Source organism: Bactrocera dorsalis, chromosome 4 (assembly GCF_023373825.1).
Source record: "Bactrocera dorsalis isolate Fly_Bdor chromosome 4, ASM2337382v1, whole genome shotgun sequence".
Lineage (NCBI taxonomy): Eukaryota > Metazoa > Arthropoda > Insecta > Diptera > Tephritidae > Bactrocera > Bactrocera dorsalis.
Genome location: NC_064306.1, coordinates 28758518 through 28784747, shown reverse-complemented (window position 1 = coordinate 28784747; position 26230 = coordinate 28758518). Strand labels below are relative to the sequence as shown.

The 26230-nt window shown below is 37.1% G+C and overlaps 1 protein-coding gene across 1 annotated transcript in view; it reads left to right on the top strand.

The window, feature by feature from the left end:
* The window catches only part of LOC105225011 (putative uncharacterized protein DDB_G0285119), a 59644-nt gene that overhangs the window by 8858 nt on the left and 24556 nt on the right, over positions 1 to 26230 (top strand). Inside the window, exons 2-3 of the mRNA XM_049456577.1 lie at positions 20198 to 21082; positions 22649 to 22859. Coding sequence (XP_049312534.1) covers positions 20201 to 21082; positions 22649 to 22859 — 1093 coding nt within the window. The 5' untranslated portion in view covers positions 20198 to 20200. The remainder of the gene's footprint in view (positions 1 to 20197; positions 21083 to 22648; positions 22860 to 26230) is intronic.

Sequence of the window (26230 nt, the reverse complement as noted above, 5' to 3'; positions counted from 1 at the left end):
TTACAAAGCGCTACAAACTAATTGTTATGGCTGCAGTTGCAACTGTTGTTGTTGTCTACTGAATTTTTGTTGTTGCCTTTTGTTTTTATTGTTGTTTGGGCAATAATAATTAAAGCAAAAAATGCAAATACTACAAATTCTTTGCGTATCACAACAATTGTTGTTATTGTCTACGTTTATTATAAGAAATGCACACATACACTTATGCATATGCAGTTATATGTGTGTGCGTAAGCAAAGTTCTCAGAAACAAGCTGCAATGACAACAGACAACGGCCGCCTGTAATAAATATATAATAATGCTGATTTTGTTGCTGCTGTTTCAGCAATGTACGCAGTTTTTGAGCCAAATGTGCAACTATAACAACAGCAACAACAAATATACCAACAGTGGCAACACTAACACTTTTATTGGCATCTCTGTGCCGCTTTTATAATAATTTTATGCCGTCTGTTTATGTTTGGTCGTTTAGCGTGGAAAAAGTGCGCTTTTATTGCCAACAATGCATTGCCGTAGTAACACACTCACATACAAACACGAAGCATATATATGTACACAAACATGTGAAGCTGAAGCAACATACATATTTCTCGCTCAGAACTTTATAGTTTGCTTTGTATGGCCAGCAACTTTAGTGGCCATAACTGTGCTTTGAGTTGCTGGGTGGCAAAATATTGGGCAAAGGCATCAAAAGCCTCAGCAAGTGGCACAAGCATTAATTTGATGCCTTCAAATCTCAAACTGTATCAGATAATATTTGATACTTCGTGAGTCATTTGAATGAGTGGCGCATTTTCAAAAGACGCTGGAGCATTCTCACTCTACTCTCTAATTGAATTAAGGGGTTACGTATAAGTATATCCATTTGCTAGTCGAAAAAACGCCTTTTTCGTGATCATTATTGAAGTGATATTTTATATAATAAATAAATAATAATAACGTAAATTTACAGAAAAAGTTTTAAAAATCGGTGATTAATTTAGAAAAAAATTTGATTGCCTTGATCCCCTTTGGGGATCTACAGAATGACCTCCGAACAAAGCTGTCGGGCGCTGAGGAAAACTTGTTTGCTTAGAAAAACAATAACTTATTACTTAAGGGGTTACATGGGTTAAAGGGTTTCAAAAATTATTAAATTTTAAATTCTACAACACCTCTAAAATATTGTCCTATATTTTCAAGTTGATCTGAGTAATAGCTTCAGAGATACAACCTAGAGAACTGGTGCGCTCGAGGCTAGCTAGGCTAAGTGCGCCGTCTTTAAACGCGCTTTGCTCGAAACCGTGTTGTAGAAGCCGGTTGGCAAGATTTCTCGAGAAGTGCTCAATCGATCATCATGCAATTTTATACAGCTGTTTGAAGTACAATTCAGTTGAAACCCGGTAATGACCAGTTAAAAAAGTTGTGTTTTATGTAAAAATTTTGACTTCAGAGTGGCTTATAAAATCGAAATTATTTGTGTAAAAATTTCAATTCGATCGATCTGGCCGTTTCGAAGAAGTTTTCCTCACCGAAAGAGAGCGTTTTCGGATCCGATTGCACCAAGTTAGAACACTTTTACAAATACGCTCATGGACTGATGCTAGAGAAGATATTCGACTTTCGTTCTCATTATATTTTAATATTCAGTATCATCAATATAATCCTAAAACTAACACTATCTCTTGTCTCTCTGTCTAAAAGTTGTACCAATTTTGAGCCAGAGTTTAATATATTATATTTATTAAGAGAAAAGGCTCAGTAAAGATGAAAGCTTTATAAAAAATATTTGGAAATAACCCAGCTGGGAACACAGAGTTTTAAATTTTACACGAATTCAGGCTTAAATCACAGCCACCACGAATTTCCCCAAGGAGTCAAACCCAATGAGCAGATTGGAGAGAATTGCCTCGATGTCTTGATTTCTCAAAAGCTGTTAAGTAATACATTACAAATTGAATTAATTTAAGTAAAAGCTTCTAATGTGGTAGAAAGCTTTGTGCGATATGAAAGCTCGAAGCAATATGTGAAAGCTCATTTACGGATCGAGAGCAGTGGAGCTTTTTTCTGATTTTATGAATTTGATATTTAAATGACTTTTGACAACGACAGTACAATAAATAATGAGGTGATCAGAAAGCAAAAGTTGAAAAAGTTGTATCACTATATCCACTTCTCTATAGAAAGTGATTTTTTTTTTCTAAACAGGTCAAATTAAATATAAATTACAATTCAGAATTAGTTTTCATTAAAGTTATCTATCGATCCTGACGCTTTGTAGCTTCTTTTAGAGATCACCTTTACTATTCCCGCCTCGATGTCCACTCTAATCTCTACAAATCATTGTTAAGTGTGCCCCTTATCTACTCACCTAAATAGAGCTTGACTCCGCGCTTTTCTAGCCTTTCGTTTGAGTGCTGATTGAAATTTATTACCGTTGCGCGCAATCAGTACGAACTTTCCAACACTCTTTCACCGTCAAATGCGCGGCAGACGTGAAAGCTTCTGGTAGCCGATTGCCATTACAGCTGTCGGCAGCAATTTGGGTCACGCGATATCGCAGCCACAAACTGTCGCTTAGCAATTAGAACGGCAGCAAAATGCACAAAAAGCCACGCTGAAAGACAATGTAATGGAAAAGCGTGATCGATATAGCGATCAACTAACACATGCACACATACATATATATGTACGTATAAATAGACGTTTAATGAAAACCTACTAAACTGTGGCAGCAAATATATTTGTATGTATATGTATGTGTGCGCGCGTATAACGGCAATTGATTGGCTTTTATTTGGCGGCGACTTTGATGCTAATTGAGGACGATCGAATAAGTGCACGATCGTGCGGCAAATGGGGTGAAAGGTGGGCGGTCACGCACACAAACATGCAAATATGTACCGCAGATAACAAATGCAACAACTGCGTTGCTCATCAAGCTGTGCGCTTGCTTGAGCTAGATTGTCTTTCCAAAAGCTGTGGCTATGCATGAGTTGGCAGCTAAGTATGTAAGTATGTATGCATGTATGTATGTGTGGCGTACTTACGAGTTGGCATTGCCACATAGAAGCCGCAACTGTTGTCATAGTAATGCACTGGTTGACAGCAGCTGTTTTCTACTGCAAATCTAGCATGTCGAAATTTGGCAACTGAGGCAGCGAGGCTTATGTAAGCAAAATAAAAAAAACAGCACTAGCCTCAGTGCTCCCTATCGTCGTGCTAAAAGCCAAAATTGAAGGCAATGCCGTGTGAGCCCTTTGGCGCATAAAAATAGTCCGGTGCGCTCATTTGCAGTTTCTCTGCACTTTACTGCGGGCTACTTGCAAGCATACATACATACTTTTATGCACATACAAGTGCATAAATGCGCGCAACTACGTTTGCGGCAAGCATATGTGGCATGTAACGAAGGACGTGGAAACACTGCAGTTGCGCTATTTACGGCGACTTGACTTACTGCTTCTCTCGCTACACATACCTTTGTACATATGCACCATTTATATGTATTTAGGTAAGTATGTAATGCAGTAGCTGGCAGTTGGATATGTATACAAAAACAAAAATAGCGCACATGTCCCAGATGTTGATTATTTTCATTGTAAAACAGATTTGTAAACAAAAACTTAAATGCTCGTCTAAGCAAACATGTGCAGTTACAAACACACACACACACACAAACAGGCGCACACACAAATCAGGAAGCAGTAAAAAAGCAGCGAAAAGACGTTGGATAGAACACTTTTATAAACATTAATGAAAATCACTTTTATTTCACGTTTTCTCATTTCACATGCTTTTTTATTTGCTTGAATTTCGACTCGAGCGCAATGCCTATGCGCGATCTCAATGTTTTCGTACATACTACAATACAGTACATAAGAGTGCCTACATCTATATACATACATATGTATATCTGATTGGATGCATAATGGCAGTGGAAAGTAAAGGGTGATTTTACAGGAAAATACACTTTTCGGTAAAAAAAATGCGCTATAAAGAATTTGCACGCCTTCTTTCGGCTTTTTCGTACGAGTAGATGACATTTACTTTTTGAAGATTTAAATGTTGACCGCGGCTGCGTCTTATTCGGAAAGTCCAATTTTGGCAACTTTTTCGAGCATTTCGGCCGGAATAGCCCGAATTTCTTCGGAAATGTTGTCTTCCAAAGCTGGAATAGTTGCTGGCTTATTTCTGTAGACTTTAGACTTGACGTAGCCCCACAAAAATAGTCTAAAGGCGTTAAATCGCATGATCTTGGTGGCCAACTTACGGGTCCATTTCTTGAGATGAATTGTTGTCCGAAGTTTTCCCTCAAAATGGCCATAGAATCGCGAGCTGTGTGGCATGTAGCGCCATCTTGTTGAAACCACATGTCAACCAAGTTCAGTTCTTCCATTTTGGCAACAAAAAGTTTGTTAGCATCGAACGATAGCGATCGCCATTCACCGTAACGTTGCGTCCAACAGCATCTTTGAAAAAATACGGTCCAATGATTCCACCAGCGTACAAACCACACCAAACAGTGCATTTTTCGGGATGCATGGGCAGTTCTTGAACGGCTTCTGGTTGCTCTTCACCCCAAATGCGGCAATTTGCTTATTTACGTAGCCATTCAACCAGAAATGAGCCTCATCGCTGAACAAAATTTGTCGATAAAAAAGCGGATTTTCACATTTCGAACCGAACACTGATTTTGGTAATAAAATTCAATGATTTGCAAGCGTTGCTCGTTAGTAAGTCTATTCATGATGAAATGTCAAAGCATACTGAGCATCTTTCTCTTTGACACCATGTCTGAAATCCCACGTGATCTGTCAAATACTAATGCATGAAAATCCTAACCTCAAAAAAATCACCCGTTAGTACCCTACAGGAAAATACACTGTTCGGTAATAATTTTGCGCTGATAATAGAATTCGCGCTCGCCTGCTTTCAGCTCTTTCGTGCTCTGTAGGTCATTTAAAGCATGGCATCGTTTTACGATTTTTTGCCGACTTTCGCATATTTTCGCTATGTTGACGTACAACTACTTTCAAGGATAAGTGGCAGTTAAATATTGTCCAAGGTTCAGTTAATTAAAAATGAGTGTTAGTCACTCAAGCACTTTTCCATAAGAACGCTTCCTGTAACCGTCTTTAACATGTGAAACAGACGTTAGAATATTCCCTCCAATGAGCATTTAGCTTTAGTATTTGGCCTGTCAGTAGCTTACCTATCACCGGCTTCGAAAGCAGACATTGAAAACCTTTGGAGCGGTATACATGGGGCAATGCAGATTTAGATTTCATATGCGCAAAAAGAACTTTTGGCTACATACCATCCAGTCGTTCTTCCTTTTCGTTGTTTGGCGCCAATTGGAGATTCCAAGTGTAGCCAGGTTCTTATCCCCCCGGTCTTTCCAATGAAGTCGAGACCTTCCTATTCTTCTGCTTTATCTGGCGGGTACTGCGTCGAACACTTTCAGAGCCGGAGTGTTTTCATTCATTCGGACGACATGATCAAGCCAGCGTAGTCGGCTACGGTCTCTTAATGTCCATGTCAATGTTGTCGTATATCTCGTACAGCTCATTATTGCATCAACTGCGGTATTTGCCAATGTACAAAGGACCATAATTCTTTCGCAGAAAACTCGTAACGCCGACTCGTCAGATGTTGTCATCGTCCAAGCCTCTGCACCATATATGATGCAGAGAGATGAGTGACTTATAGAGTTTGGTATTTATTCGTCGAGAGAGAACTTTACTTCTCAATTGTCTACTCAATCCGAAGTAGCATATGGTGGCAAGAGTTATTCTGCGTTGAATTTCATGGCTGGCGTTGTTGGTGTTAATGATGGTTCCAATATAGACGAAATTATCTACGACTGCAAGGTTATGACTGTCAACTATGCCGTGGAAGCCAAGTCGCGAGTACAAAGACTGTTTGTTTGATGACAAGAGATGTTTCGTTTTGCCTTCTTCCACTACCAGACGCATTTGCTTTGCTTCCTTATCCAGTCTGGAGAAAGCAGAACTAACGGCGCAGTTGTTGAGTTCAATGATATCAATATCATCGGCGTATGCCAGCAACTTCTTATAGAAGATTGTACCTGCTCGATTAAGCTCTAAAGCCAAGAGTAGGTTGAAGAAGTCACAACACAGGGAGTGGCCTTATCTGAAACCTCGTTTGGTATCGAATGGCTCGGAGACATCCTTTCCGATCGCATTGGTATTGCTCAACGTCAGTTTACACGACCGTATTAATTTTGAGGCGAATGTTGAGAAGGGTTATCCCGTGGTAGTTGGGGCAGATTGTGGGGTCTCCCTTTTTGTGGATTGGGCAAAGCACACTTAAATTCCAATCGTCAGGCTGCTTATCAGTTCTTGGCCGCCGTGTTTGAATAGCTCGGCGCGCAATCCATCAGCCCGTCGCTTTGTTGTTCTTCAGATGGATAATTGCTATTCGGACTTCTTCTTCGTCTGCTCCATCGTTATCGATTGGGGAATCGGGTACATTGTCTTCAATTTGCTATACCCCTCCTCGTTGACAACACAACAAAGTAATCGATAAGAATCGATACGAAAGGATATGCAGATTCCGTATTAAAGTAATATAACTTCAAGGCTACCAAGTTTGGTTTCACAAATTTTAGACCAGTTCCATCATTGTGAAAGGCTTATAAGATAAATTAGTCTCAAGAATAAAATTTAACAGAATTTGTATTGAATTTCAAAATTTAAGACTTACAATAAAAAATATGCATTTTTTGGCGAATGCTAGGCAAGAAACTAGCAGATTTGTAATGAGTTTTTCGTTTCGGCGAAAGAAGTGTTTCTCTACCAAAGAAGGAAGCGCGACACAAATGAGTTTGCGACAAAGGACATGCTAAATTAGGATTACAACGCATGCTGCCAGATTCTTTGAACAATCGATATATGTATATAGTTTGTTCGATTTAATACTCTCCAAAGCTGGGCGATTCGAATGCAGCTACTATGAGTCTACGTCAGTTATCATATGCAAAGAAACGAGTGCAATATATATGCATATGGATGTATGTATGTACTTATGTATCGGTAGTTTATAATCGACTTGCCTATTGAACTTCCAACTGGGATATATTTTACAATCATATGCATATGTATGTATATGTATATGTATGTGTGTGATAGCTGTGTTATTGTGCAAGCGCTCATCTGAGCGGCTGCATCATTTTGTAGCCGCAGCCACGCGAATATCATGTGCACACATACATACATATATTTATGTGGTTGTTAGCACATATGTATAGTATTTATGTAGACATCTCCAAGAAAACTTTTTTGCTATCGCCATTCAGTTGCAGTGCATTTGTTGTTGCACAGTTCATCAAATTGTGCCTCAGTTTGATTGGCAAAGACGTCAGTGGCGTGAGGCTAACTTTTTTTGCTTTATATTTGCACATTTGTTTGCATTTGTTTTTGTTGTTATTATTTTTGCTTTGGCAACAAGCAGTAAATTGCTGTCACTGTCAACTGTTTGCTCTTCTTCAGCAACGTGACGGCTTGACTACAAACAGATGTATAGACACAAATACACTTGTATCTATGTATGTATGTGTGTGTCAGCCTGTTTGACTACATGACTGAGTGACTGGCTGCTTGAATGCAGATTTTATTTTGCTGAAGTGCGCTAACGCGAACTTGGTAGGCTTGGAAGTGCCTATTTGTAGTTATTACTCGCAACATAAAATGTTTATGCAAACATTAATAGACAAACCATCTTAGAATGTATAATTGCAAGCATGCACTTAGAAATGTTATGTGTGTTTGTATGTATGTTTGTAAATATGCAAATGCTGCTGATTATACAAATGTAGAAGGTGTAGTAAAAAAAGTATATAAAAACAAACAACGGTTGTTGCTGCTGTTTACTTTTTTTTGACGCGAAAAACCGAGAGTATTTTTAATTTATGTGAATTATTTTTGGCTGTGTTTAGTTTTTGTTTATTATTTATACTAAGTTAAGCACTTATATATAAGCCTTGAATTCTGTAATACAACTTTTTATTGTTGCATTAAAGACTGCGTTGTTATAAACACTTTAATATTGATAGAACTGCTGTTTACTTATTTTTGACGCTCACAGTATGTATGTAGAGAGATTCTGGAATCATGAAATGAATACCATTCTTATACCCTCTACAGGGTAATTAGTTTGCCGCGAAGTTTGTAACATCCAGAGGAAATGTCGGAGATCCTATAAAATATGTACATATATACATATGTATATCATCCGAATGGGGAACTGGGTCGATTTAGCCAAATCCGTCTATCTGTCCATTTGTCTGACTGCTAGTATGTGTATATGTATACGAGTATCATACCTTCAATTTTGGAGGTATCCTTCTGTAAGTTTACATACACTGCACTCAAAGACAGGACTCTTCCGGTCGTTCTCAGGAATATAAAGTCATTGATTTTAGGAAGAAAATTAAATTAATATAATATCTATAATATATATGTAAGTGTTGGACAAGGTCAAAATATGTGTCTAGCAATCATATCTTAAATATTATCATACCTTAGTTGAACTGAACGAACATGACGTTTTATGATCCATAATTAAGATTTCTTGGAAACAAAACGACCAAAACCTTTAACAGGTTGGAATGGATCTGAGTACGTGTATGGTTCACAAACTATTCAGGAAATGTTCCATTCCAGAACGACTAAAACGTCAGCAGATCCAGTTCTCAGAGAGAAAATTATTGATCGTCTGGAGTTAAAATATAGTGGAAGAACAAAAACTGTTTATGACAATTAAGTAATGAGACTGATTCCATAAAAACCGTATATTTGAAAATTATTCTACAACTCTGCCATCCCCTTCAAAGTAGTCCCCTTGGGCAGCTATACAGCGATTCCAGCGCGTTCTCCATGCTTCGTAACATTTCTGGAACGCTTCGACTGGGATGTCCGCGAGTACCCTCGTCACGGCCTCCTGGATGTCCGTAATCGACTCAAAATGGATTCCTTTGACCACCAATTTTGTTTTAGGAAACAAAAACAAGTCACAGGGTGACATGTCGCGCGAATAAGGCGGCTGTTGCAACACGGCGATCCCTTTAGAGGCCAAATACTGAGACACGCTGAGGGCGGTGTGGCGCGGCACGTTGTCGTGATGAAGGATCCAGTTACGACCGATGTTTGGGCGCACCCTGTTGACTCGTTTTCACAATCTTTCGAGTACTTGGCAATAGTAGACTTGATTCACAGTTTTCCCCTGTGGAACGAATTCTTTGTGTAGGATTCCACGGCTATCAAAAAAGGCAATAATCAATCGTTTTCACCTTCAACTTGTGCATGTGAGCTTTTTTCGGGCGGGGGGTGCGCGAAGACAACCATTGTGAGCTTTGGCGTTTGGTTTCCGACTAAGAGCACTATCACCATACACTCTTACAATTTTAGCGTACGTTTCCGAAGCTGTTTCACCCAATTTTATCGCGACGCGTTGCTCTTGATTTCGTTTTTCCATTTTCGTGACGAGCACTACAAACACACGTCTACTCAACTTGACGCAGCAGGCGAATTAAACAAGCTACATATAGCGATGGTACGAAATGAACCACGAATTCCGATTCTATTTCTTCGCATAATGGGAATGGCAAAAATCGTATAAACTTGAGGAAATAGTAACTCAATTAAGAGGAAATTTAAGTAGGTTGCTCATAATATTTCGAAATTAGCAGCCATAGTATGAGTTTGAAACAACTATAGGCTTTAGGGGAACAACAGATATTTAATTCCCTGCAAATGGTTGCTTATCTTTTCTGGTAAAACTGTCCACGTCGCAACCATACCACTAGAACAATGCAAAATAATAAATTTTGAATGGGACACAATCATTTGTTTGGCAGTTGTCTTACACGAACTTAGGAAAATCAACCGCTGAAGGCGCGACAATGCGAGCTCTCACACTCAAAATATCGATCTGATGAGCCATCCTTCGAATAGTCGTGATTTGACACCGAATGACTTCTATTTATTCCCGTACGAAAAATAAAATTTAGGGTTCTACATTTTTCGACAACTGTAGAGGCGGGTGATGCGTTCAGAACACATGTTTTAGAGCTGCCTCAGTCAGAGGGGCAGAAATGCTCCGAAAATTGATCAAACGCCTCCCAAAGTCTATAGTCTTATTGGAGAATATTTTGAAAAACTAAAAACTCGGACTAGTTCTGTCGATGGATATTTATTTGACATAAGTATGTACATATTTACGGAGTCATTTTAATAAACTATCTGTATCAATGAACAAACACATATGTAAGTATATTGATTGTATTCAATTCGAATATTGTACTAACAGAGGACCACCCAAAAGCAAAGGATCTACATCTTGGATATGGAAGCATACATCATGTCACTTCCATATAACACTGAGCGCTTATTTACATTATTATTATTAGAAGGTTGTTTTTGTATTTACAAATGTATATGTTCTCGTAATATGTATGCATATGTACTGTGCAAATATTTATGTACTTAAGCATATGTACATATGTGGTAACATTATTCACGTTTAACGCAGTGAGTTTGCAACCATAGTATTTACTTTTAAAAATTTGCAACATTGACGTTCGCACACTTTTGCATTTATGCACCCAATATGCACAACCATACTTACTTATACATGTACATATGTTTGTTTAAAATGCAATGTGGGTATAAATAGCACACAGTTGGTATTTTCACTTTTTTCTATTATAAATAACATAAGAAAGACATCTTTATGCTAATCTTAGCATTACTCTTCACACTGAAGCCATGGTAAATATGTCTTTCCTTCGTTTTATTTTTTTACGTACGCACACGAGTCATGTGTATTTACTGCCAGACAGCTGTGCATTTGCGAGGAAAACACTTAAGTATTTGGGTGCCGCAGTATGCAGACAGTTTTCTACAACAACATTTGCAGAAAAACATACCAATACACATACAAACCTTCACATACATGTGTATACTTACTTATATATGTATTTACTATACATAATATATATTATAAATAATTTTTTTTATTTTTAAAATTAATTTCATTGCCTTTTTGAATGTTTTTAAAAAATATTTCGCAAAATTATTTATAGTGATTTGTATTCAGTCTCCGCTTCTTGGCAATTTGACAAAATAAATGATTTGCGAATTTCTTTTATCGAAGTGTGTTTTGCTTTAATTGTTAGACAAGTCAAATTTTGTTCAGTTTTGGTGAATTGCCAATAAAATAAGGCGCCCCATTAAGTAAATGGATTAGCTCAATCAGCACGCTTGTCCATCAAAGTTGAAAAGTAGGCGCTACGTTGGACAAGATATGTATTCTTTATATACAAACAAACATAATAACTGTATAAATGCACATATTTATAAATATTTGTGAGCACTTATGCACAGCATTAATGTGATTGCCCTGAGGCAAATCTGTAATCTGTCTGAATGTGTTTTTAATTGGAACATTTGTTATTTGTGTTGTGTGATTTCAAGGACGTTCAAAAACGTGCATTATCGCTACGAAAATAAGCTTGCTATGTGTATTGATGTTCAGTTTTGAGTTTTCGACATACATACTTATTTCATTTCCATACATATCTTGATTATTTGAAAATTTTCAGATTAATTTTATATTTGATGCGAGACTAATTGAGTCAATTAGAGTTCAAAGTGGTAATAAAAGATCGTGGAACCAATTTAAGAAGACAAAGCCTGCTTTTCGTTAGTAATGTTTGATTCAAAACGGATTCTCTTACGGCGCGAAGTCGCTGGAGAAGAGGCGCAGAGAGTTTTCCGGCGATACTTTACGGAGTTTTTTGTAAGGTGATGCCTGTCAAGCTTCATGTTAGGGTACTGGATCTCTGCGGAGTTTCTCAAGAAGAAATGGCAGACATTATGGTAGACCTCGCGTGAACTGAATAGGCGTTGGTCGAGAGTCAGCTCTTGTGCAACTGCGAACTACTGCTAGTCCGAAGTAGAACGCTGGAGATCCACTGAACTACGACCACATACCAAGATTCATCTTTCCGCAACGATAGATGTTCTTACTGGACATTGTCCAAGAGGTATACTTGGTCTGGAGTAAGGTGAGGTAAAAATCAGCTTTTTATTCGCTATCTTCCGGCTTTTGCACGACTGAGGTTGAAACGAGTTAGGAGTTAACCAAAACTGATATTATCATAGCTGTCTCAATAAATTGGTGGTAGGCGCAAGGCGCTTTGTCAAATTATGAGGGTCTTAATAATCAATACATTGGAAAATTAGGTATCACAAAGGACCGTCATTTTAAGCTAACGTAACCTAACCTCTTTCAGCTTAATCTCATTTAATTACACATTCCAGAAATATTTTTGTATCAACCAAATATTAAACTATTAGAAGTTCCAGGAAAGCACCTAATCGAGTCAATTAGTAGGATGTCTGAAATGGCAATAATGTTTAATTTACAGATTCTTTCAGCCTTAGAAAACTAGCAAGTCCGTACTAAGCAATCTAGTCAACGGAGGAAATTTAGAAAGATTTTGTTTGTGGATGCATTTAAAGCCACTGAAGATCGCGATATTCTTTTAAGTGATAAAATTTCCTCAGAACGTAAAGCTAGACATTGGAGGACCCTCTGAATTGAGAATTTTTATAATTTGCCCAAAAAATAATAATAAGAAGGCATATAAAGGATCACCGTAAACTAGAAGTATAAATAGTTGTGGGAAGAGAGGAGCAATCGATGGATATTCAACAGGCTCGAAGTTATTTAGTGCTTTCTTAGGGTTATTAAAATACTGTTCACTGTAACTCGGAGTTACCCAGCAAAATAGCCGTGAATGTTTAATAATAACTAAGAAAGCACTCAATAACTTCGAGCCTGGAAAATTAGAGTTTGAACCTCAAATAGATATACAAATAAGGAGTCTATCCACATACTTATGTATATAGTATATAAGGAAGTAGCAAAGCCCTTTGGTAATATTCTTACATATTTAGATAAAGTTATGCTTAACCATGGTTGACCCGGAAAGGAAGCTACTAGTACAACGGGCGCATACGAAAACGAAGCCATAGCCGACGGGGAAAACCATAATTTCAATTTCCGATTGGCATTAATTATGCAGTACGCAAAGTGTGTAAGACTACAAGTAGACTGCGTGGACTATGTAGCAACACTACATAAAACGAATAACTAAAATTAATTAAAATTCGAATGCAACAACAACAAGCACATCAAAGTTGTCCACAAAAGGGAAATTGACAAAAGCAATAACAGTACTTGGCCTACGACAAGCGAGTGACCAAGTTGGACAGCAAGTGCTTCGAATTTCCATTGTTGTGCTCTGCAGAGTTGTGCTGCCAGCAAGGCAAGAAAGGGAAAAGCAACTATGGAGTTGGGCAGCATTGCTGCACTTTCCGCCGTTAAGCGTGTGTGTAGCCATGAGTTGAGGACTTAAATGAATTGTTATACTGTCAATTGATTGGCGATCGACTTTTCGACTGCAATTGAAGGCAAGTTGGGCGGGGTCGACGGCGGTGCGACAGCGCGATTCGGTCAACTTAATTTGCTTTTAAGTACTTTTGGAGAGGAAAGAGACATACTCGTACAGAAGCGGGAAGCGCAAATAATTAGTTTTTAATATTTTCTATAGGGTCAGCATACTCTTTAGATAAACATTATGGGTTCCTAAGCAACTTAAGAAAGTCACGCTGTCAAATTTATGGTTTAAATTAAAAGTCTGTCAGTTCGGATGCTATGTTTTTGTAATTATGACAGAACGATTACGTCGCAACGCCGTTTATATGTCTGTCTGTATCTCAAAATTTTGTTGCTGTTGCCAATCGTATGTAAGTATATTGTATGTATATATGCCCGTACAACCTTACGCTCATCGTAAGAGTACCAACATCCATCGTTGAATTCTCTGCGCCAAGCATAACTACGCTCGGCTCTGCCTTTGGGTCGCATCAATTTACGTTGCCGGTGGTTATTGTACATAGCTAATTTTAATTAAATATTTCTTCCTGTTGTTTTCAACCATACTTTTTCCATACTGCGCTAGCATATAACCACAACAACAATAACAGCATAATAGTAATGACAATCAACCATGAAACGCGCCACATTCACAACAAGTGCTGTGCTGAGTTTTGGATTTCAGTTTGAAAAAATATTACACAAACACACAAATAAATACTCATTTACATACATACATGTGTAAGTCTTTACTTACATATAAGTATGTATATATGTTTGAATCTATAAATGTATGCATGTATTATATTAGTAATACTAAGCGACCGATCATTTTAACAGGCACTATCGGTAGGTAATGTCCAAAACTACATACATACATGCATATACAAATGTATAATATGACGGGCATTGTATGTATAAATATATATGTGAGTATATATCTCTATGTATAGAAATGTTTATGAAGGTAATATTTTCCCTTTTGTCACTAATGTTGAAACTAATGCCTTTGCCGCAGCGCTAACGTCGTTGATGGCGATGACGTTGACGTTGATGGTCTGTCGTTTCTAATGGCCGGTCATTGGGGAACTTCAAATTGCGGGAAAAATATATTTTAGTTTCGTTGAGGAAACGCAAAGACAGTGGCGTGACGTTATTTTATGTAAATATATTGGGGAAAATTATAAAAACGTGATTTTTTAAAATGCCAATACTGAGAGGGTAACTTAATTGAGAGTAAAGCTTAAGAGAGCCTACCTGTATCTGCTGTACAGAGAAAAGTAAGAAGAACAAAATTTAAATATTTTTCGAAGTTTTCATAAATAAAAAATTTTAGTATTACATATTTGACTTCAGTATTAAGCAGATCCAAGCAAAAACGAAGTTATGTGTATATGTGGGTGTGTTTGTACCATTTTTTTATGTTTAAATGACTGATCCAACATCCATGTAATCTGCAAACTCTTTTTATGAATGCTAACGAAACTTTTTTGTATTCTCGAAAATCGAAGTTGATTTATCGAATGTACGAATATAAGATTAGTGTTTTCTGATTGAAAATCTCAAAACATTAATGAAAGCTCCCCACTCAAAACACGATTATGGTGCTTTTTTGCTTTCAAATTAAAGACAAATTCGTTTTCAGTAATTTTTTCGATTATTTCTTACCTCTCTCTCAAACCCCTACTTTGAAAGAGCTTCAGAGACCTACACTTAAAAGCTCAATAATTGCTAGTAAACAAATTGACATCAAATAATTTAATCAAACATTTCTTAACAGTGTTCTCAACACCAAAAATAGTAAGTAAACGTACTACATATTTAACTTCTCCGATATTTTACAATTTCAGCATGATCCAAAATCACTGGAAGTAAATAACGCCGCAATGTATGCTTTATTAATCCAATGATCGCTATTGGTCTTTGTTCGAGGAGATAAACCCAAAGCCTGTGACACGTGCCACAATCTACGCATTTCACAGTTCGAGTTTCTTTTCTGATTGATTGCTTATGTAATGTCTAGGTATTCATATTTATCAATCCGTTGTGAAGTACCCATTTATTTAGTGTCAACAACGCCACTGTGCGCACACTTTGCAAAACGGAAGTATGACATGCTGTCATATTGACAACAGACAACGAGTGGACAGTTTGGCATAAACACGAGTAAAATCACAACGTCGTTAATGCAAGAAAACGCACGGGTATGAACATGAAAAGGGTGGTTCGAAAACAAGTTGTCAATAAAAATGAAATAAAAGGAAAATAAATATAATAAAATAAAATAAAATAAAATAAAATAAAATAAAATTAAATTAAATTAAGTAAAATAAAAAAAAAATATGAGAATATGGTAAAAAAAAAAATAAAATAGAAAAAATAAAATAGAAAAAATAAAATAATGTTAAATAAAATTTAGTAAATTAAAATAAAATACAATAAAAAACTTAAATAATAATAAAAAAATAAAAAATAAATAAAAAAGTTAAAAAAAATTATAAATAAATTAAAAAATAAAAATAAAATAAAAGTAAATTATAAAATAAGTTAAATACTAAAAAACATAATGAAAAGTGAAAATTAAATACAATAAAAAAATAAAATAAAATAAATTAAATTAAAAAAAAAGAAATTAAATTAAATTAAATTAAAATATTTTAAAATAAAGTGAAATAAACAGAAGATAATGAAAACTAAAAATAAAAAAATTAAATACAATAAAAAATAATAAAAAAAATAGATAAAAAAGTTAAAGAAAAAATTAATTTAAAAAATTTAATCATAACAAACATAAACAAATAAAGAAAATTAATCGGAAAAATAAAAAATAATTATATGACAACCAAAATAAACCGTAAAAAATTAAAGTACTGTATGAATTATTAATTAAAATTTATTATAATTATCTAAAACGAAAAAAAATCATAAAATCCTTAAAAAAAGTGGCATTGTAGACCTAATACTCTCTTCTCCGAGTAAAAAAAATTAAAACGTCTTCTTGTCGTCAAGCTTAATTTGGCCTTTAAAAATTCACTAACCATTTACCTTCTTCACTATCTGTTTAACTACCATAAATAAATTGCCGAGAAAAGTAAAAGCCCTTCTCAGTTAAATCTCACCAGCATATTTCAAATGAAAAACTTGTTTTTGAACCAACCTGTATCTGCTGCAGCAACACCAGCGCAAGTTACGCGCTTAGAAATATGAATTTTACAAATTTTACGCGCGATCGGCGGTGGTCAACGTGCGCGACCGGCAATCAGCAGTGGAAATGGCATGGAAATGGATAAAAGCAAAAACAACACTTGAAAAAAAGCAAACAGCTACAGAATATGCTGGAAAAACATGCGAGGCTAAACAAAAAGAGAAACAAATAAATATGCAAATAATTTTGATTGCGTATGACCGGAGCTCACACAACTTGTCGGGTTTGCCGTTGTTTGCGCGTTTAAGTGCGCGCTCGTGCATTTATCAGCGTTAAGCGGCTTAAGCAAATACAGTATGTGCAATAAATATATGGACAGGAGGTGCTTATGTGCATACACATGTTTTTATGTATGTATGTGACATAAGCTTGGTGCAATTGTTGACTTTTAGCTGGGGTGACGGCAAGAAAAAAAATATGGTGATTTTTTTTTTTCATGAATTTGTTGTTGCAAAACAACTAAAATTTTTATTTCAATGCAAACATTTTGTATTTACACTAAAAATTCTATAAATTAACATTTGTACTACAATTTCAAAGACAAATATTTCCGAGCATGTTTGAAAACCGCTAATATTTGCAGAGCCTTTTTGAGAATCACTGCTTTGTCATAAATTTCTTTTGAAGATCAGATCTCTTATCGAATCTCTTATATAAATTTTACTAGCGCCGCCTACAGTTTCTTATCCAGTGAAATGACCTAATGACGACAGATCCACTTTTCTATCGCAAGCAGACGTTCTCTTTTGCATAATCCGTAGAATGAGGAATGATCTTAATTTAGAAGAAGTCAAATCACATGGCACTTCTACAAGTACTATATTTACTACATTGTAGCATGCTTACTAATTCATTGTACATAGAGGGGTTATATATACACACGACATCAAAAATTAGATTTATATACATATACAAATGTGTATACTCGTCGAATACATGCTCGGTTTAGTGGATCAGTTCGTATGTTTCTTGTGAACATTTAGTGTCATGTACATGAGTCAATTTTATTAGCTTGAAGTTCAAATCTGTGCTGACCCTCGGTCAGTCCATAGGCAGCAAAAGTATTAAATGAGCAATTAAAGTGATTTCAAACGCTGACACTTTGTAGTGGCGCAGAGTTGCCAACAATCCTAATATAATATCATATGTAAATCAGCAGATTTCTAGCTGCAGAGCTGAATAGAGAGGTAAAATCTTCTACAAGAGTGTTCAACTGCTGGCGTATGCCAATGATATCGATATCATTGTCCATAACAACCGCGCGTTAATACTGCTTTCTCCTGGTTGGACAAGAAGCGAATCAAATTGGTTTAGTTGTGAACGAGGGCAAGACGAAATATCTTCTGTAATCAAACATACAGTCAGCGCACTGGCGACTTGGCTTATCCTTCACTATTGACAGTCATAACTTCGAAGTCGCAGATAATTTCGTCTATCTTGGAACCAGCATTAACACCAACAGCAAGTTAGCCTCGAAATCCAACACAGAGTAACTCTTGCCAACAAGTGCTACTTCGGACTGAGTAGGCATCTGAGAAGTAAAGTCATCTCAAAAGGAACAAAGACCAAATTCTACAAGTCACTCATTATGGCGCAGTGGTATGGACGATGACAATATCTGATGAGTCAGTCGGCATTACGAGTTTTCTATAGAAAGGTTTTGCGAAAGATTTATGGTGCTTTACGCATTGGCAACGGCGAAGGCCGCAGTCGATAAAACGATGAATTGTACGAGATACATGGCGACATTAAGATAGTTCAACGAATTCATAGACAGCAACTACGCTGGCTCTGACATGTCGTCTGAAGGGATGACGACGCTCTAGCACTGAGAGTATTCGACAAAGTACCCGCCGGGGGAAGCAGAGAAAAAGGAACACCTCCACTCCGTGGTAATGACCAGGTGGAGATGGATCTGGCTACACTTGGAATCATTAATTGACGCCAAATAGTGAAACGGAAGAACGACTGGCGCGCTGTTGTAAATTGGGCCAATAAACAAAAAACGTATACACAAAAGGTTGCAATTAATATTTTTGGTTGATGTAGAGAAGTAGCCCGTAGAATGACTAACTGTCATCGACAGATCCATTGAGTTCACGAAACTTCGCCACATTGATCCTGAATTCCATCTGTCTAATTAGTACTTGTTCTACAAACAAAAACCAAAAGTTTTTCAAAAAGCGGTCCTCTTTAAATTATTTCTTTATGGCGTCATAAAAGGAGAACAGTCTCCGTATATTTGATCTACATAAGTGCTCTTTGTTTTCAGTACGCGATTTGTCTTCCTCATTTTTTTAAGTTTTATGAAATCTGCAGACATGTCCTGTTCCAACGCGGCCCGAACAGGACTACAAGTCAAATTCAGCTGAAATTTTGTCAGTAGCCGTCTGGAAGACTATATGATCGATAGATCTCTTGCGAAAGTGGAGATATGAGGTGGTTATCGGACTGCCCTTGCCAAATTTATAGAGAATCTTGCAAAAAGAAGGAATGAGGTTTTATGAAACATGTATGTATTTGCAACTCTAATTCTTGGAAAAATGATTAAGGTTAAAATTTCACAAAGAAGAGTATCTAAAATATTCCAAACCCCTTCAAGAATCTACAGAATTTCCATTTGCCTTAGCAACTCTGTTCAAAAATATTCCGACACTAAATTGTTTAATGCTTCTGGGAAAATCCATTTTCAGCGCATTCTAAACGCATTGCAATTGACAACCCTCTGCGTGAGTAATGGCAGAATTGGAGTTGAAATTGCACGCCGCTAATGGATGAAACTATTAAATACATATGAACATACATACATGGAATAGTTTTGTGTATAGTAATTTATATGAGATGAAGACTGCCGACATTGGAGCAAATAAATAAAGAAATAGCTATGTATAACCTTGTATATCTCTCATGGGAAATTTTCACCCTGAAATAGTTTTATACTATGTATGAAGAATTATGAAGTCACTGCATTAGTACTGTAGAAAAAATCTCTTACATATTTTAAAGGTCTTAGGTGTACCGTTAGGTGGTTTTTTGAGAATTAAAAAAAAAGCACTATTACACATCGTCACCTAAAAAAACGTAGCATCAATCACTTTTTATAAGTTTACAGGCGAAGGAAAGACGATATAATAGAAAGCACTCATATTGAATCATCTCAACTCATATTGACTTTTGTTTATAAAATGGTTGTATATTGGTTATATTGATGGTTATAAAATGGTTATATATTGGTTATAAAATGGTTACATGTAAGTTATAAGGTTATATATAGGTTATATTGATGGAGTTGATTGAACTGATCGGTTACACTGAGGAGATGATAACTCTAAATCTATTTGAGGCATCAATTTACAATTTCAGTATGTTCTTCATTAAGGTTTAACCTACCGAAATATTAAAAATCGATTTTTTTTAAAAAATTTCACAAATTAATCTCTTTATTATGGTAAAAAATATTTCTTCTGTGAACGAATTGCAAAAAATGTATATATAATTGTAAAAATATAAATATAATACTTTCAACTTTCATTTTCTACTTTCAGATAATGTCGACTCGAACCACGACGACACATGCCTGTCCAACAACGACCACGCCCACATATCTTACCCCTTCACCCCACAACATTATGCACACACACTTAGCAACAACAGCGGCAATGTCAAATTTAAGTACGAGTAATGTAAATGATAACCGCCCAACAACAACAACAAACACCACCCGACCACACACGACCCTCCTTAATACGATGTACACACAAGCGGAGAGCATCAGTTGGCGTTTGCGCCAGTACTGCATAGAGGCCATAACAGCGAATAGTAGACGAAGAAGAAGAAGGCGTGATGATAATAACAATAACAACAACAACACCAATTACAGCAATAGCAACTATACAACGAATTGCAGTAGCAGTAATTGCATACAAAGCAACAACAACAATAATAATAATATTTACAACAACAATTACGCATATAGCACACCTTCGCATGCGGCGCTACCTGACGCTGATTATTATGATCATAACAACAACAATAACAACAGCTATATGGGTAACAATAACAATGATATTACTAGCAGCAACAATAATAGAAACTTAAGTAAAACAACAACAACAACAATGCTAAGTTCCCCCGCAATACAAGTGTACAATGTGATTGCGCAAAGCTTAAGTAGTTCTTCCACGGCGTTCCCCTATATCACGGCTTTGCTGCTGCTCGCCACGCTATGTTCCTTCTGCGCTGCCTCACCCTGCGACCGGAACAGCTGGTGGGACCCACTAAAGGACAAATGTATTCCGTGTACTGTGTGCGAGGACGGGCTGATACCATTGCGTCCGTGTCAATTTCAATGTGACACGATATGCGGTTCCATCTACGATCTGAAGATCGATTGGTTGGTGCTGGCGAAAACGGAGCCCAATTGGAAGGAGGTGAGTAGTTGATGTTTCAACTGATTTTTTGCAATTTCGGTAGATATTGAGAAATTTAAAATGCTATGGAGTTCAATTTACTAAATTTCATTCGAAAACCGATAGTTAGTTCTAAGGAATATTGCAGATGACTTCACTTTTATACGAAAAAATTTCATTTGTTGCCCGAATCTCGTTATACAGCAAGGTATAACGGGGACGGGAATCGAAACGATGGTATTCTGGGCAGGTTTCGTACTCAATTCCCTCAGTTACAGTGACGATAGCAAATTATTTTGTTTTTAAATTTATGAAATTGTCCTCTAGCCGACTGAGTGGCGGCGGCATATAAGTGAATTTTTCGGGTTTTTCAATAAAGGCGATACAAAAGTATTTTTAAATAAAACAAAAACGCTTGCAGAAGTCCAGACGCTGAACCCGATTTTCGACGGTTTTCAAGCATAAATCACCCGATACTGCGGCAATTTCACGTTCGATATTCTTACGAAGTTCATCATTCGTTGCTGGCTTGTTGGCATAGACCCTAGACTGGACGTAGCCCCACAGGAAATAGTCTAACGGCGTCAAATCGCATAACCGAAAACTGGACCATTTCATGAGATAACACATTCACCAAACTTGGTTTGCAATAAATCGATTGTGATCACATATTGTTCAAGTCCACATCGGGCCAAAAACTTAAAACGGTAGCGTTTCCCATTGACAGAAGCGTGTCGGTTTTGAAGTACGGCCCATTGACGCCGCCACCACACCACACCGTAATTTTTTCGGGATGCAATGGTGACTCACGGAGTGCGTGTGGATTGCTGCCTGACTGATAACGCATATTTTGCTTATTGATAAAGCTCTTCAGCTTTAAATGAACCTCATCGCTGAAGATGATTTTTCCAATTCACGAACATACGACGATTCTGGTGGTCTAGCGGGTTCAGTTTTTGCGTCATTTTGATCTTTTAAGTATGTAAGCCAAAATATTTTCGCAAAATTCGTCACAACGACGTTACAGAGATGCCCAATGGTTGAGAATGACATATAAAAGAATGATTTGGGTCTTCCTCAATTGATGCGCAATATTCTCGACACTGAGGGCACTTCTTTGTCTCACTGGCACGGGAACATTTTGTACTGTGCCTGTGGATTCAAATTTTTTCACTAGACGCTCAATTGTTGATCTGACAGGACGATTATGATGACCATAAATTGGACGTAGCGCTCTTAAAGTTGAGGCCACTGACTCCGAATTTCGGTAGTAAATTTTAATAATTTCGACTCGTTGTTGGATCGTATATCTTTCCATGATGAAATGGCAAACCTTACTGAAGAGAAATGCCAAAAGAGCGGGAAATATGTAGCATCGTTTGCTGTCCTTATCGGTCTACTTTTGTAGCACCCTATTGAAAAATAGAGTTTTAAATATTTTCCTTTGAGAATTTCATAAAATTCTGTAACACCTTAACATATTTCCTTTTGGCACGTTGAAAACGATTATTCTCTGCTAAGTTCCCCATGATAGGCTCGATAGTCAAACTTAAACTAAAAATTTTTCATTTCCTAAAACTCCATTAGCGCCGAAAGGATGAGGACAACTACGATTTGGAGCAGCAGTTGACACACGAGGAATTACAGCAATTGCAGGACGGCTCAATGCCGATGGATTGGCAGACAATGGCGCTTTTTATGGCCGTATTGGCGTGCTTAATCTTCTTCATCATAGCCGCTGGCATTTTGGTGCATCATATGCGGCAATGGCGGCGTATGGAGCGTCGTCTCGATCAAGGTGAGTGAATATTTGAAAATATGCATAAATTCCTTCACACAAGCTTAATTGCGTACAACAATAAAAAAAATTAAAAATCTTGAAGAGTGAAAAGGGGAAAAATTATGAGAAGCAGATATCATTGTGGGCAATTAAATTCTATCACCCAGCTTATGATTGCCGTAATAGGCGCATAAAACTCTTAACCAAAATGCATTCATATTAATTACCAGCTTCTTCTACCCGCTGCCCATGCGCGTTTCATTTTTATGAACTCCACACACCTGCGCTCATAAAATTTTTCGCCTGATTTGATGTTGGCCATAAATTGGCACTATCTAATGCGTATTTCCTGCACACTGGGGAGTCTGTCGTAAAGCGATACAAATTTATTTATTGCCATTGTAACTGCACCATGGCAACTCTGCATGGAATTTTTTTTACGATTCTGTAGCAAGCTTACGAAGTTGTACAGCATACAGGCTGTGTATATAGGCTTATGCCAACCGCAGGCTAATAATTTATAACCATAAAATTATGTACAAAGTCACACTGTGGATCGGATATGCATAGCTTACAAAATAGGGTAATCCTTGTGTATACGGAGACAAAATTTCAGCAAATTGCTCATACCTTCTAGCGATATAATCGGAGATATCACATAAATTAACGGTTGCATTTAGGAAAAATAACTTGTTTTGTTTGCTTAGGGATTACCCTAATGTGTATAGTTACATATCTTACATTAAGCGCACAGAAAAATACTGTACAATTCGTTTGCCCAAGCAAGTATCCTTAGACACTGACCTCTACGCACGTGCAGCACATAAATATATTATATTTTTTTCCATACTCTCACACCGTACTTCCTGCCCGTCATTCCCACCAACGAACTAGAATTTCTTTGTAACTTTCTAACTATAATTCTCTCTGCATTCAATCATAATTTATTCCGCGCACGTTCACCGCTGCTTTGTCCGTATGAGATCTTGCTCGCTTGGGTTCTAAGTAAGCAGCGATCTTTGCATTGATCTTTGGCAAAGAACTACTTATTTACTACGCGCGCCCAATCCACTTACGCCACACTGGATAATATTATACAGTAGCGGCTAGTGTCAGCGCGTCAGAAACTCGTTTGTAAGCATAAATGTTGCCACTTATTTGTGAATTGTGAGTGAGTACTTAAAATTCCTGTCACATACTCCTGCCTAGATGTTGCTCTAGCCTTCTCTTTGTTTACCTAACGTTTTACTATTTTTGTTGCTGGTGGTTTATTCCTTCAAAGCGCGTTCAACTGATCTTGTGTGTCCGCAGCAAGCAGCCTTTGAGGTTAACTTAAAGTCACTGTACCCGTGTAAACAATATTTATATTTTCTGTTATTATTTACTTACTGGCATTTGTTGACAGTGGTGGGGAGATGTTATCTCCGAAGAGGGTTTGAACGTGCAGAAATGTTTGTTGTGATAAAAAATGAACGTTAGATAAGGCAATTTGATATTTCAAAAATCTCTTTGCGATCTTGTGCTGGAAACTAGTTAGACATTGTATTCTCTGTTGGGAGCTTATGTACTTGGACAATGTACAAAGTACTCGGAATTAGTTAATACAACGCAAAATATTTAATTATTCATAAACATTTGTTTTGTCACCTTCAAAGTAATCCCCACCACATGTAATACACTTATACCAACGTTTTTCCAGTCGTCGAAACCCTTTCATGAGCACCTTTTGGGCTGGCCTATAGCTCAATCAGCGAATTTTTTTATCTCTACGATTGACTGAAAACGGGTTTTATGGAGCGGCAATTTCAGTTTGGGGAGCAAGGAAAAACACGGAGCCAAATCTGGTGAATACAGTGATTGATCGATGATATTCATTGTATTTTTGACTTTAAATTCGATCACAATCGTGGCTCGATGAGATAGTGCATGATTATAGGGTAAAATCCATGAATTGTTCTTCCCCGATTCCGGCCGCTTTCGACCACTCAATACGGCTAAATAAAAGTCTCTATTGACTGTCTGTCCCTCCAGAACAAACTCATGATGCACCAAACTATGAATATCGAAAAAAACAATGAGAATAACTTTGATTTTTGAGCAGCTTTGGATTGGTTTTTCTAGTTTCAGCTCGTTTTTTCCCCTCCGTTTCGATGAATGTTTACTTATTTACATGACAAACTCATAAGGCCATGTCTCTGCGACAGTTATAATGCTCTCCAAGAATGTGGGATCGGAATTCGCACGATCAAGCATGTCCACAGAAACCTTTTTACGAAACTCTTTTTGAAAAAAATTCAGTTTTACAAGAACGAGTCGAGTAAAAACGCGTTTCATACCCAAAATATCCACCAAAATCATCGAACGGACTCGCGAGAGATGAGAAGCTCTGTTGCCATATCTCTAACACTTGCCGACGATTTTCAAGTACAATATCCTTCACTTTTTTTGAATATATGCATCAGTTGAAGAGGTCGAAGGTCGTCCAGAACGAGGCCTGTCCTCAACGATCTCTTGAAGATCTCTGAGTCTTTGTACCACTGGTAGGCTTGTGTTTTTGAGGGACTAGATCACGTAGATAGTAGCACATGGCTTAGTTGATCATTTATATATGTAGAAGTGTATACTTTATATTGTCTTCGACGTTACCCAGTTCAAGGTATGATAAAGGGCCTTCTTAAAACCTTTTTGACATGATTAGGAACTTCGTTGTTAATATAATATCAGAAATTGTATGCCAAATAATGTTCTGGAATGTTGCCAAATGGACAGTCGTTGGCAGAATATAAATTGAATATCATTTGGGCACGTTACGTTGGAAACTCTTATATTACCCATTATTTTACCTATATGCTATAGAAGTATGAATGATGGCAATATTCGAAAAAGCGTTTCTTAGATGTTTGACAGAACATACACTCTTACTTTAATAGAATCCGTTGTGTTATAGTTGAGTGTAGTAGCACAGAAACGAGGAAAGCTTCATATATTAGAGTAGAAGAGGCCAAACGAGGTGAAGATCTCTCTACGAGCCTTCAAATATCCGCGGATTGAGTGGTGACTACTACTCAATGAATAAAACCCGAAATCAGTACTCAGCGATATATAATATGTTCATATACTAACGAAAACAAACGCTCAAATTCCACAAAAAAAAAACTTGGAAAACGGCTTTAACATTTCCCAAAACATACCACACCGAGGCGGTGAAATCAAAGCTGGAATGCAAACACATATACAATATTTGCCACCAGCACAATTTCAGAAAACTGCATTTACAGTATGCAACTCCTGCCGTTGCCTCACTTCAGACTCGCACGTTCTTCCTTGGCCCCACATTGACGCGCCCTTGGAAGACAGCACACCGCGTTGTTTGTCCAGCATAATAAATT